This window comes from Podarcis cretensis, assembly GCF_951804945.1.
Source record: "Podarcis cretensis genome assembly, chromosome: 10".
NCBI lineage: Eukaryota > Metazoa > Chordata > Lepidosauria > Squamata > Lacertidae > Podarcis > Podarcis cretensis.
In genome coordinates this window covers 25,499,926-25,515,178 of record NC_137179.1, presented here as the reverse complement: position 1 = coordinate 25,515,178, position 15,253 = coordinate 25,499,926, and the positions used below count along the sequence as shown (strand labels likewise).

The 15,253-nt window shown below is 41.3% G+C and overlaps 1 protein-coding gene across 2 annotated transcripts in view; it reads left to right on the top strand.

Annotated features, from left to right (window-relative positions):
* Nucleotides 1-15,253, top strand: part of SLC41A2 (solute carrier family 41 member 2) — a 51,503-nt gene extending 36,250 nt beyond the window's left edge. For both annotated transcript variants that reach the window (XM_079992671.1, XM_079992672.1), the window contains 3 exons: nt 1,494-1,625; nt 2,785-2,933; nt 12,208-15,253. In XM_079992671.1, the coding sequence (XP_079848797.1) occupies nt 1,494-1,625; nt 2,785-2,933; nt 12,208-12,393 (467 nt within the window). In that variant the 3' untranslated portion in view covers nt 12,394-15,253. The remainder of the gene's footprint in view (nt 1-1,493; nt 1,626-2,784; nt 2,934-12,207) is intronic.

The following is a 15,253-nucleotide window of genomic DNA, read 5'->3' as shown; positions in this document are numbered from 1 at the left end:
TTGTTACTTGACTGGGAGGAAGTGGTTAATATGTGCCAACACAGACATTAATTGCACATATAGCTGGTTAGCAACGGTGTCCTTTTTCCAAGTGCTTAGATGAGAATGAGAGAAATATGCCTAAAACTACTTACAAATTATTATTATTATTATTATTATTATTATTATTATTTGTACCCCGCCCATCTGGCTGGGTTTCCCCAGCCACTCTGGGCGGCTCCAAAGAAACCAAAAAGCACTAAAATATCACACATTTAAAACTTCCCTAAACAGGGCTGCCTTAAGATGTCTTCTGAATGTCAGGTAGTTGTTTATCGCTTTGACATCTGATGGGAGGACGTTCCCCAGGGCGGGCGCCACTACCAAGAAGGCCCTCTGCCTGGTTCCCTGTAGTTTTGCTTCTCGCAATGAGGGAACCACCAGAAGGCCCTCGGCGCTGGACCTCAGCGTCCGGGCAGAACAATGGGGGTGGAGACGCTCCTTCAGGTATACTGGACTGAGGCTGTTTAGGGCTTTAAAGGTCAACACCAGCACTTTGAATTGTGCTCGGAAACGTACTGGGACCCAATGTAGGTCTTTCAAGACCGGTGTTATGTGGTCTCGGCGGCCGCCCCCAGTCACCAGTCTAGCTGCCGCGTTCTGGATTAGTTGTAGTTTCCGAGTCACCTTCAAAGGTAGCCCCACGTAGAGTGCATTGCAGTATCCCAAGCGGGAGATAACTAGAGCATGCACCACTCTGGCGAGACAGTCCGCGGGCAGGTAGGGTCTCAGCTGCATACCAGGTGGAGTTGGTAGACAGCTGCCCTGGATACAGAATTGACCTGCGCCTCCATGGACAGCTGTGAGTCCAAAATGACTCCCAGGCTGCGCACCTGGTCCTTCATCATAGATGATTTGAAGTTCACATTATATAGGCTCTTGATCTCTTGCTTTTGACACTTACTAGTGTAAGGCCTGTTCTGTAAGGCGCATCAGATTTTAAACTGCCTCAGTTGGCATTGCACCCCTCTTTTTTCCATGTAGCTCCATTAGCAGTACAGTGGTACCTCGAGTTAAGTACTTAATTCGTTCCAGAGGTCCGTTCTTAACCTGAAACTGTTCTTAACCTGAAGCACCACTTTAGCTAATGGGGCCTCCTGCTGCCGCTGTGCCGCTGGAGCCCAATTTCTGTTCTCATCCTGAAGCAAAGTTCTTAACCCGAGGTACTATTTCTGGGTTAGCGGAGTCTGTAACCTGAAGCATATGTAACCCGAAGCATATGTAACCTGAAGCGTATGTAACCCGAGGTACCACTGTAGTAAGTAAGTCCTCAGCTGAGCTGACCATCATGAAATGAGAGGCTGCTGTTTGAATGTATGTCTTGCCTGCTGTGTGACAGGCATAAAGCAGTCAGATAGAGATAGCAGGATCTTTAATGCTAGATTTGTTATGCTGCATTGTTACCTAATTATTAATAAACAGTTAAATTTATTTTCCCCCTCTGTATTATATAGGTATTGGTGGTAATCTAGTGGCAATTCAAGCAAGCAGAATTTCTACATATTTACATTTACACAGTGTTCCTGGAGAATTACCAGAAGAAGCCAAGGGTTGCTATTATCCATGCCGGACATATTGCGGTACAGGTATGTGTTATGCATCTCCCTTTAATGCATAATCCCATAATTAGACGGCTGCCAAATGAAGAAATGCTAGAGATTTAAGAGATAATTAGTCTCAGAAGTTTGTCTAGAAAGCATTTATTAGGAATTTTTGGAACCTTTTCAGACCTTAGTATTTGATAGGGATGAAATTACTTGCCATCAGTGGAGCCAACGTTCCTAAGGAAGTCAGAATTTCCTCCTCCTCCTCCTCCTCCTCCTCCTCCTTTTCAGGTCCGGTCTGGTTAATAATGCCATCACTGAAAAGTTAGCCATAACATACATATGTAGTCATTCTTTGTGTTTGAGCAGCAACTCTGAAATTTTCTGACCACATGGAGACTTAAAAGAGTGGTCCTAACCATGTCTTCTCAGAAGAAAGTCCTATTGAATTTATTGGGGCTTATTCCCAGGTAAATGGGGTTAAGATTGTAGCCTTAGACCATTGAAATTAATGAACATGATCAAGTTAGTTTTAATATGCTTATTCTCAGTAAAGCTTGGTTGAATGCCACCCTTAGTATTTTTAGAAGCATTGTAAGATTCTGATGCTTGCTAGAAGGAAGTTAATTATAGAGGAGCAAGAATTTTAACATTTTGCTTCATATATATATATATATATATATATATATATATATATATATAATTTTTAATAGTTTTCTGGAACTTATAGGAGCTGATTGGTTAAATCCATAGGTAGGCAAACTAAGGCCCAGGGGCCGGATCTGGCCCAATTGCCTTCTAAATTCGGCCTGCAGACAGTCCAGGAATCTGCATGTTTTTACATGAGTAGAATGTGCCCTTTTATTTAAAATGCATCTCTGGGTGATTTGTGGGGCCTGCTTGGTGTTTTTTACATGAGTAGAATGTGTGCTTTTATTTAAAATGCATCTTTGGGTTATTTGTGGGGCATAGGAATTCTTTCATTATTATTTTTCAAAATATAGTCTGGCCCCCCACAAGGTCTGAGGGACAGTGGACCGGCCCCCTGCTGAAAAAGCTTGCTGGCCCCTGGTTAAAACTAATCCTAATGGTATTACTACCAAAGAAAGGTTAACATATTGTATGCCTATCAGTACTTGTCAAAAACGTGATTTTTCTAAAGCACTAAGCTGACCATGTTATTATTTATTCTTATTTTCAGGAGTAAATAATAAATCAGCCCAGGTTCTTCTACTCTTGGTGATTCCTGGGCATTTAATTTTCTTATATACTATTCATTTAATGAAGAGTGGTCACACGTCCTTGACTCCAATCTTCATAGTGGTATATTTGTTCACAGCCCTTTTACAGGTAAGGATAAAAATATCTGAAAATATTATTATTAATGTCCAAAGACTGTTACATTTAAAGTTTGTTTTCAAACATTTTAGACAGAACAAGCCAATACCCTTTTCCATTATTAATCCATCTGGGGTGTAATTAGTTGCTATGGCGCACATCAACTTTTGCACCTTTAATTTGAAGGATTCTTAAGCTATTGTTTTCTCCCCACACCTCCAACTGCCTTACTTCCTTTTGCTTTTTTATGATACTTGCATCTTTTGGTCAAGACAAACATGTTTTTTGTTAGAATTATTTAGCACCTGAACTGCAATTCTTTCTTACTTAGGTTGTATTAGGAATCTGTGTAGCATTATGGCAGGAATCATATTGTAAGAAAATATTCCATCAAGTTCTTTTTATTTTTCATTCTTTTTCTGTTATTAACAGAGCAGTCTTCTGTCTTTTAAAATGACATCTCTGTTATTATTGTTTTATTAGCTGTACTAGCATTCACAAACCTCATTGCATTGCCAGTCAGGCACTGAAAAACTGTAAGCTGTGCACAGAATGGCTCTTTTAACTCTCCATCTTTCACTATTCATATATGTTGTTTTGTGGCAGCTGTGGCAGCCCCTTATACCAGCAGACCTTGGTAGCAATGATGAGGATAGCTTGGCATTTGAGTCCTTTGTTTCATTACTCATTTATTAAGATGATATGTATAGTTCAGGGTTAATTTGCACCCCAATCCTAATTTTGTGTGCGTGCCTAAATAACTGCCTGCACAGCCGAGTGGTATGTCTGCTGAAACATGCTGAGGTTATATACTAGGCTGCAAGTCTTGCAGTCATCAGAAGCATGTCTACTCAGAAGTAAGTTCCATTTAACTGAATTAGATTTTCTCCAAGGTCTGGCAGGGCAATCTCATACATGTTTACTCAGACCTAAGTCCTGTTTGGTTCAGTTAGATTCCTTCCTTGTAGCTTAGAACACAAACACACACTTAATACAATAGCCTCATTATTAGGGTTTTTTTTATTTCTACCTTCTTCTCACATATATAATCTCATCGATACACCCCCTTTTTTTAGCTAGCATGACTGGGAAATCTCACTAGCAGTTATAGTCCAAGAGTCCGGAGTGAAATCATTGTACAAACAATTTGGTTGCTTAAACATCTTCTAAAAGTTGTGGCCTCTGGGGAAAAAACCTCACCTCCCAGTCTTAAGCCCCTATAGGGCCAGTCAGAGAGGATCATTTTGAAATTCAACAACAGATATTACTTGGTTTATCCATGTATGTTCTCAGGGAAATATTGGGCTACCACTCCTAAGCGCTTTGGCAATCACTTGTAAGACTATCAATTTTGAAGGTGCTATGACTTTTGTAAGACATGTGACTAACAGGAGTGGTCAGTGAGGAGGGGCAGTGGGCACACCTGGCCTTCCGGCAGCAGAGTAACTGCCCCTTCCCAGGATGGGAAGGTTGGCAGGGAGGTCAGTGCTGTGCGGACGCATGGGCAGAACCAATCTGGTTCTCGCACAGTGCTGACTCTGCTTCCTTGCCCCTGCCCCTCTCGCTAAGTAGTAATGCTGCTGCTAGGAGGTCAGGTATGTGGCAATACCCTTCCTCACCAATCACTCCTGTTCAGTAAAAAGGTAAAGGGACCCCTGACCATTAGGTCCAGTCGTGGCCAACTCTGGGATTGCGGCGCTCATCTCACTTTATTGGCCAAGGGAGCCGGCGAACAGCTTCTGGGTCATGTGGCCAGCATGACTAAGCCGCTTCTGGCGAACAAGAGTAGGCGCACGGAAACGCCGATTACCTTCCCGCCAGAAAGGTACCTATTTATCTACTTGCACTTTGACGTGCTTTCGAACTGCTAGGTTGGCAGGAGCAAGGACCGAGCAACGGGAGCTCACCCCGTCACGGGGATTCGAACTGCCAACCTTCTGATCGGCAAGTCCTAGGCTCTGTGGTTTAACCAGCAGCACCACCCTACTCCTGTTCAGTACCTTATGAAAATTACTTTCATTTTAATTATCAAGCAAATGAGTTGCATGTCAACACCTTCAGCAATAAAGGTTTCCAACATAGCTCCATTAGTACAGCATTATTGTTTGTTTTTTTCATCTTCATATTGAGGCCACAATCTGTATCTTTCACCACCTGCATTTTAGCAAGTAAGCTGAAAGCATTCTGTGTTTGAAATTGAAATTAATTTTTCCAGAAAGGCAGAATAAATATATGCCCCAAAGCAACAATCAGTTATGAACTTCCCCCAATGTGAGTTGATTTGATATAGCATTGCTTTGTCCTGTCTAATTCATTATTCATTCAATTGATTTTAGGGCAAACCTCTGCAGTTCTGTATTTGCATTTTCCTTCCGTTGTAATGATTATGGCAGCATTCTGAACCTGTTCTTTGTGTTAGGTTAAAATTGCTTCATTAAGGAAAATGTGTGACTTTCTAGACTTGAAAGTAGGCATTAATATGTTCATTTTTCTTTTAAAAAACTGTTTCCTAGTGAATTGACCTAACCTATCAGACACAGTTACAAAATAACAGTAGAATTAATGCAGTCAATAAATTTCTCTTGTCTCATTCTGGTCTTTGTAAGTAACTCTGAAATAGTAAACAAGTTGAAGGCCTATGATATCACACTGGAGGGCAGAAGTGTTGAGAGAAGTCCTTTCCCCAAGCAGCTGTTTTAGAGCTGCCAAACCCACCACTCTCTATTCTATATATAGTAAAATACTGTTTTGATCAGTGTTTGACCCTAGTTTGCTATCCTACTGGTTGGCACAGGACTGCCCACATTACTATTAAAGGGAACAAGTGGAACCTGCAACCTAATGTTTCCCTACATCCACACTGTCTAACAGAAGTGCTCCTGTTCAGGGTTCCAGCCAGCCAGACATTCCTCCAGACCCTGTTCACTATTAGGGCTCAGTTAAGGCCAACGCTTTGTTTCTTTGTTTACATTTATAAACTAGCCCACATTCTATAGGATCCCAGGGTGGGGAACACACATAATAAAATCCTTAAATGCTTAATTTAAACACTACTACAATCATTAAAAAAAACAGTGAAAATAATTTAGTGTCAAAAACATTCACACCACTCACAGTCTTCCCCTAAATCCTTCATGAACAGATGTGTTTTCAGCTGTCACCTAGTGAGGGGGACAGCCCTATCATTGTAGGGAGGAAGTTCCACAATGTGGGGAAACCACAGAGAAGGCCCTGTTTCCCCATTGCCACAAATGAACCCACGTTTGTTGAAGGTACCATGAGATGGGCCTCCACTGGAAATTGAAGGGAGAGGCATTGCATCAAGAAGATGGGTCTTGATCAGCTTAGGGTTTTGTGTGTTAAAGTCCACACCTCGAATGAGGTTTGTTTGCGAATCAGCAGCCCATGCAAGGTTGCACAGGACTTGTGTTACGTGATCTCTTCTCGCCACACCTCTCACAACATGTGCAGCTCCAGGTTCTGAACTGTTCCCAAGGATAGCTCCATGTAGAGCAGATTGCAGTAGTCCAGGCAGGAGGTTAGCAGAATGTGGTCACTATGTCTGAATAGGAAGGTTGTCGCCAGCAAACCAACCTAAACTTAGAAATAGGTGCTTCCTAACCACTGAAACCACCTGAGCCCCAAATGGTGAAACAGGACCTCAGAGTACCCCCAGCCTACACACCTGCTCCTTCAGGGAAGTGTGACTGTCAAGGACAGATCATCTTCCCAGTTCCCAGACAAAAGAACTGCCTCCTTAAAGTACTCATGTGTTATCAGGATTCAGTCTCAATTTTCTGGTCCTTATCTAGCCCATTGAAGCCTCCAGGCATTAGTCTTGTACCTGCCCAAGAGAGTACAGTTTACATGCCTACCTCATATAAACAGGCAGGCAGTTCCAAAGTGTAGAAGCTGCCATGCTAAAACATGGATTTCGTAAAACTGTGGAATGAGTACTACATTCCAGGTCTGGGACGCAGGTGGCGCTGTGGTCTAAACCACTGAGCCTCTTGGGCTTGCTGATCAGAAGGATGGCGGGTCGAATCCCCACAACAGAGTGAGCTCCTGTTGCTCTGTCCCAGCTTCTGTCAACCTAGCAGTTGGAAAGCACATCAGTGCAAGTAGATAAATAGGTTCCACTGCGGCGAGAAGGTAAACAGCGTTTCCATGCGCTCTGGCTTCTATCACGGTGTTCCATTGCACCAGAAGTGGTTTAGTCATGCTGGCCACATGACCTGGAAAGCTGTCTATGGACAAATGCCGGCTCCCTCAGCCTGAAAGTGAGATGAGTACCGCAAACCCATAGTCGCCTTTGACTGGACTTAACCGTCCAGGGGTCCTTTGCCTTTTACCTTTACATTCTAGGTCCTCAGCTTCCTACATATAAAGCAACTTCCTACATTCCTGAACAGAAAAATAAATTTTCTGTGGATTTCAGTGGAACTTATGTGCAACTATTTTTTTTTCCTGGCTAAGAGCCTGACTATTTTAGAAGAATATTAGATACTTGGCACGATATCAAAAAAACAACTGTACCAATTTTAGTAACGGAACACTGCGGCCCCAGGTACAATGCACGATTCCCTCACAAAATGTGTTTGCATCACAAGATGAGTTCAGAGGTACCCTGAAGATTTCTATAATTTAGGTGGCATAAAATATCTATTACTTCATATGGCATATATTCTTGGCATGGTTAAACAATATGTTCTGCTGAAGTCCCTATTTGTTGAATTAACTTGGATCCATCTGCAATGCTGGAGTGGAATACAAACTATTCTCAAAAAACGTTATACGTTCAAGTGATTGATGTATTCTTTATAAAAAGGACAAACTTCTCTGAGACAGCTGTATATATGATTGAACGATACTTTTTTTTAGAGAAAATAATAATAAAATACAGCCTGCTTGAACTATATTCAGCTGGGTATAAAGAAAAAGGCTTCATTTTCAGACTTGTCAGCCATCATCAGACTGAAGGCCAGACTGGAGTAAGGAAGCCGTCAGTTTTGTGATTCAGGGTTTGTGACTTTCAAAGGCAGCCTCTGTACTTCGGGTTCCTGCTGAGCCAGTAAAGAGCGCTCTGGAATTTTCACACCTCCGAGGCAAATCTCAGAACACAGTTGTGTTAAGGGCTCTGGGAATAAACAAGTAATGGGAAACTCTAGACATTATTGCCCAATAAATTTGGCAGGGTAAAATAAAATTGATTGTATCCACTAAGAATCAAAATTGTTGTTGCCCTGCTAAACTGCACGTTTTGAATATTCCTTCTCTTGTGTGTCAGAGAATTCATTAGATTAGTTGCCAGCCCTTCTCTGTTAAAAACAACACTCTGTTTAGACCCCTGGCAGTTAAATATCATTTGGGAACATTTATCCCTTAAATTGGCTTAAAGCAAAATTCGAAAAGCAGATGGTGATACATTTTGAGAAGAAAAATTAACAAAAGCATAATAAGAGCACATTTGTGTTGACCGTTGTTGCTTCAGCTATATAAAGACAGCCTATTATCTCTATGTTTATTGCCCTAATGAGACTGTTCTAGTATCCTGACAAGTGAGGGCCACACTTACTTTTCCTCCACTCTTTCCAGGCACCATCTGCACATTAAAGCTCAGTGTCCAAGCAGCCTATTTTTTGCTCCAGAGTTTTCCCTGTGAAAACCCACTTTTTGAAGCTCGATTGGAGCAAACGACAGTCTGCAGAAAACCTGAATTGACATTTGCTCAGATTGAGCACCGAAGAGCAGGTTTTTGTGGGGGAAATGCTTGGACACAGAGCTTTTAAGCATGGACCTGTGCGTGGAAAGAGCAGGGCAAAAGATAAGTGTGGATAAGCTCTAACTCTTCATGTCCTGAATATTTTTCTGCAAGTCAGCTGAGCTAGGATATTTGGCAAACCTTGCCTAGGATTCCTAGTTAGGGAGAAGAGGACTTAGCCATGAGTCCCAGTTTGGACCACATGGCAACCCAAACTCTGCATGGTCTGACTGACTGTGTCTTGAGAACCAATTTTACCATTTGCAAAGCCGATTTAATGTGTAGAAATCCACTGTTTAAACTCACTTTCTGAGGACTAACTGTATGTTAATGAACTACTATCTGATTCAATCTTAAGACTGAGCTGCAGTTTAAATCTAATTCCAGTTCTGGACTACATTAGTTACTCAGCAACCCAGGTCTGGTTCTTGTTCATGTTTTTAGAATAGAGATGTACAGATCTGATATATTTTTGATGAAAAGTGAAATAATGGGAAAACCTAGATAAATGGATCATTGGTCCAGAGTGTTACTCAGTGTGAAGGACGAATGAACCACATTAGACCACAGCATCACTGGTTTTAGAGGCAGTGGAGATGTTACGTGAGATAAACTGATATTCATAACAGGAATAGAAAAGCACGGAACATAAGGGAGACCAGAAGTGGGCAGAGTTCCAGTGGGTTTCTGCTAGTAATTGTGCCAGTTCTCTTTTCCCACCAGGGAATAGAATTGTGCATGACTGCAGTCAAAACAAAAAATTTAGAACTACTTATTAATATTGGTACCAAATTGGTGCATATCTTATAAATGGAAGCTTAAGGCAAGGCAGAAGTGTGAGTTGTATACACACAGACTCACTTCATTGGGTTTTGGGGTTGGAAAATATAAGGAAGTATATTTGTGCTGTCTCCTTACATATTGTGCTAAACCGTAGTGTGTGTGAACAAGCCACAGCCAAGCTCAGGCTCCCACACGCCACCTCTCCACCCTTCATGTTGCTGAAAGGAGTTCAAAACTTTGCTTCTGCTTCTAATTCATCACTGTTTGCTACATTGCCTGGACCCAGAACTGTGGTTAACATTAACTATGGTTAACTTACACCAGACATCTTCAGAAACCATGCTTTGATGTTGCCTTGTTTTAAACTAGCCAGTATTAATATTAATATTATTTGTTAGTCTGGACAGCACAACAAAGCACTGTTAATCAGAAGTGGAAGCCATGCAAGGGAAGGGGAGAGGAAGGGGCACTGCTCATTGTGGTTTGTATTATGCTAAACCATGGTTTAATGTAATGTTCAAATGTGGCCTATAAGGCTTTTGGTTCTTTATGACAATAGGAAGGCAGAAAAACCTACATTTTGTTGTAGTATAAATATTTGCTTTCCTTTAAGTTTGCTTTCCTTTTCTACCCAAGGACAAGCAACATTTCAATCACCTTTCCTGCAGTGTTTCTCTTTTCATACCCCACATAGCTGTTTCTCAAATGTCCTGAGCAATCAGGAATATATTTGAATGTGAAACTTCAGTTTCAAAAGCATTTTTAGATAAATGACACAATGGTATATGCTTTAGTTAGCTTAGACTCCTCTTTATTAGAATTTCTAATAATTATTTCCCCCCTCAAGTAATGCAATCTCTGCCCAAATGCCACTGCATGTTCCCACTTGTCACATCTGTTTCCAGACTCTTTCCCACCCACTCTGGTCCTCCACAACTTGCACAACTTCAGTCTTGGCAGAGGGGGACAGGTTTGCCTTTGATCGCCTTGCTAATGTTGTGGTGCTGGCCAGCTGAAATAAGAGACCCAAATTATAACAATTCCCCATGTAACGTCACCTTCCAGGATACTGTGTGTCTGGAGGCGGTTGGAGGATGGATGGCGGCTAACAGATTGAGGTTGAATCCTGACAAGACAGAAGTACTGTTTTGGGGGGACAGGAGGCGGGCAGGTGTGGATCCTGAATTGGGTAACTGCGCCCCTGAAGGGCCAGGTGCACAGCCTGGGAGTCATTCTGGACTCACAGCTGTCCATGGAGGCACAGGTCAATTCTGTGTCCAAGGCAGCTGTTTATCAGCTCCATCTGGTACGCAGGCTGAGACCCTACCTGCCCGCAGACTGTCTTGCCAGAGTGGTGCATGCTCTGGTTATCTCCCGCTTGGACTACTGCAATGCACTCTACATGGAGCTACCTTTGAAGGGGACTCGGAAACTGCAAGTAATCCAGAATGCGGCAGCTAGACTGGTGACTGGGAGCGGCTGCCGAGACCACATAACACCGGTCTTGAAAGACCTACACTGGCTCCCAGTATGTTTCTGAGCACAATTCAAAGTGTTGGTGCTGACCTTTAAAGCCCTAAACGGCCTCGGTCCAGTATACCTGAAGGAGCGTCTGCACCTCCATCATTCTGCCCGGACACTGAGGTCCAGCGCTGAGGGCCTTCTGGCGGTTCCCTCACTGCAAGAAGCCAAGTTACAGGGAACCAGGCAGAGGGCCTTCTCAGTAGTGGCACCTGCCCTGTGGAACGCCCTCCCATCAGATGTCAAAGTGAAAAAGAACTACCAAACTTTTAGAAGACATCTAAAGGCAGCCCTGTTTAGGGAAGCTTTTAATGTTTAATAGGTTATTGTATTATAGTGTTTTGTTGGAAGCCGCCCAGAGTGGGCAGGGTATAAATAATAAATTATTATTATTATTATTATTATTATTATTATTATTATTATTATTGGTCACGTTTATGTCTTGGAGCCCAGAGATGGACAGTTTCTGTGGGATGGGGATGTGAAAGGCTGGCATCACTGTCCCTAGGCTCGCTCTCTGCCTGCTTTGGTAAAAGAGGAGCTGCCTCAAAGAATCTGACAATCTCTTCCAAAGAAAACATGTGCTTTCAAATATATTTGTTTGGTTTGCAGAGAGGAGCACACCTACCTAGCACATGCATAATTAGCTGAGGCTACAGAGCCGCCTTTTCAGCAGGGAGATGTATCTGAATAACTTATACATATTTCATAATGGAAAAAGGGACAGAAAATTGCTAATTTGAAAACCATATGGTTACATCTTAAAAATTCTTTTGTAGTACAAATCAAAGGTAGGGATTCTCTTAGAAGTATTAAATTATTTCAGTGTGCCTAATACTGTAACATCTAATTTTCCATTTTAGCTATTTAAATAATATTTAAGAAAACGCACGCTTTCAAAATGGTATTTGAAACATTGAGTCTGTATACCAAAACTCACAGTGGACGTGCCCGCTTTTTAAATTGTTTTGGACTCAGGAAACCTTTTGTGTGTTTTGATACAGGAACAGCTTGGGTTATAAGTCTTTATTTCCTGAAGGTCCAAATTGATTTAAATCTTAATCTTGTCTATTTTTTAGCCTACAGGCAATCTTTGCAAAGTATATAAAGAACCATGAGCTCAACCTTTCTATTCAAATAAGTTAGTAGAAATAGTGGATTTCAGATGCTGCCATAGATATCATGTCAACATGATTTATATATTTTTTCATTTTGCCATAGGTGTTTACATTGCTATGGATTGCTGACTGGATGGTTCACCACTTCTGGAAAAAAGGAAAAGATCCCGATAGTTTTTCTATCCCTTACCTTACTGCTCTTGGTGATCTTCTTGGAACTGCCTTACTTGCCATGAGTTTTCACTTTCTGTGGCTCATTGGTGATAGAGATGGAGATGTAGGAGACTAATAATGCAGACAAGCACACTAGCTGATCCCATTAGATGAAGATGACAAACAGGAGACAACCACTTGGCTTACCATTTCATCTGAAGAAGGACTTCAAAACAGTGGTTGAATTCGGATATTATGGTAACTTAAAGGTGGCACTGATATCAAATCGCCTTAATTTTAAAGGGGGGGGGGAATACGTGGAAGTGTGAAAATAGGCTTTAAATATTTTTTACACTGCAGGGGAGTGTGGCTGTTTCTTGCTGGCCACAGAAAGAGAAAGGCCAGCCAGTATTGTACCAAGAAACAAAGTCCAGAAACATAGTTTATGGGCAATTAGTAGCAGAAAGATGTGACTTAACCACTGATGTGTCTCTTCATCACAAATTTACTTTTCAGTGAACAGCCTGACTGCATTTCAACTTATAATGGGTTCACAGTTATAGTTAAATCTTCTGGAATCAGACACCATTTGCTAAATAAGTAAAACAGATGATTTGTGCATGTAATAAAGAAAAGTTTGAGCAAGACATTCTACAGGGTATTCAACACTCCTTTTTAGTCGCAGGTGAGACAGAATAAAGCGGCTTCTATTCCAAAAACTTGTTTAATCAGCTGAAAGTGGGAAAGAAGTTTCTAACAGAGATAACTCAGTACTATCATGCATGGAACGTTAATGTTGTATTAATGATTGTATTTTAAAAGGTTCAATGGCACAGTTTTAAAATGTTCAATTTTGTCTTTTGCAGTTTATTGTAAAGTATTGGAAATTAAGAAGAAAAAAGTGGGGCTTTTGATATGTAATTATGGGGGAACTGCAATATAGATCCTGAAGCGAGAGAATTGGTGAAAGGGTGTTTTTTATTTTATTTTAAGAAATAGTTGAAGAGAAAAAAACTGTGGACAAATTCAGCCAAGTAGTTCGGCCACACAATTCCATCCAGCAAGTGGCAGCTGGAATTTTAGTCTGCAGTCCTGTATGCTCTTACTTTTGGGGGTAAGCCCCACTGTGCTCAGTGGGACTTTCTTCTGAGTAAAAACGTGTGAGATTGTTCAGGGCTTTTTTTCCAAATTCTCATTGGATAGAGCAATCCTATGGAGGCAGGGGAGGGAAAATCTCTGGCAGATCTATTCTTTAAGAAGTTTCTAGCCTTTAAGAAGATCTAGTCTTTAAGAATCTCTGGCAGATACGGTCTTTGAAATTTCTGATGGGTTTATACCAGCAAGGACAGGAGGTCAGCGAGAAGATAAGCACGCCAGTTCCAGAGCTGGTGTATTTTCGCTCCATTGTTGGCGGGGTGAGTAATGTCAGGAGATGGAAGGAATTTGGATCCCAGAGATCCCAGATCCATCCCTAACATGTCCCATCCCTCCCTGCCCCTATCAGAGCACCAGCTGTGGAGGTTTCTACATCTGCAATGAGGAAGCGTCTCAGGATGGTCCTCCTCTGCTCAGGTCTGCAATGTCCTATAGTTCCTGGAATAACCTTGCAGGGATCATAGGATCATACCCTTACTGCGAAAATGATTGGGGTTGCTACTCTAACATTCTGGAGGATTCAGGCATCTTCAGTTCAGAACAGTGCTAGTCTAAAGAAATAGATTTCCCCAGCACTCAAACGGGGGGAATTTCATAACTGATAATGAAATAAACCAGAATAGTTTGGTCTGAGAAAATGTCATTGCCCATGCCTGGTATGTCAGTTGTGTGATGCAATTAGTGCTTTGTTAGAATGTGATTATGTGAGTATCACAGGTACCTGTTGACTAGTGCCTGTGGTACGCTGATAAAGAAATGAATAGCTCCATCGTGTCTGCATCATTTCAGGTTTTGTGTTTCAAAATATCTGTAAAAAACCCCAACACATTTTCCCATTGTAGTACGGGAACTTTCAGGCAGGTTGCAGTCCTGAAATTCATTTGTGTAATGCAGCTCTGCAGCATTATATGTTATATCCCAAACTTTGCAGGCCTTATCGCTTTTTATGTAATTGGAATGTGGGGGTTTGGTGGGAAGATTACCCAGTTTATGGCTGGCTTTATGTGCTGCCTTGGGTGTTCTATAAACGAAGCAAATAACTTTTTAAACCATAGCAGTGCAACCGCTCCCCCCTCCACAAACCACAAATGTGGCCATACAAGTTTAATTGTGATGAATGGGCATTTTGCACTTCCCATTAGTATCAATGGAATTTGCACAAGGTGGATCCCTTTTCAGATATCCAAGTTATATCTAGTTGATTTATTTCAAATGTGGATATGCAAATTAGGCAGTGAAAGTTATGTACGAGACCCTGGTTTTCACATGCTGACTTTTATTGATATAGCCAAAAAAAAGTTCATAGGCCTAGTTGCTCGCTGAGTACCCTCATCTTCAAAGAAGTTCAAGATGCTGGCAGCTGTTTGGCTTTCTAATTGAAACCTTACATGAATAACTTTCCCCACACATTAAAAGCATTAAAAGCTTTTGCATAATTATGACCGGACTGCTTTGCTGCTGGAATTGCAAGGCTAGCACATAAAATAATATTTCAGAATTGTGAAGGAAAATTGGACTGTCCTCTAGGTTCCCTTGTTCCCCTTAGTCTGTATTAGCATTAATCAGAATGGTACATTGTCTGTAGTACTGTAGATAGCACTCCTATTCATTTTGTTTTAAAAAGCAGTTGGTGATAACTCAGAATCCTTTTATTTGGGGATATAGATCTAGAAGCAATTAAGATTAATTCTGGTTGAGCTACCTTTATGTGGAATTATGGTCTGATGAAAAATATTTTAATGTTTGAAGAAGCTATGGAATTTTAAAGTTTTTGGACCCAAACCCACATAGCTTCTGAGAAAAATACAAATAAAATTTCTTCTGTTTTTAATATATCACTA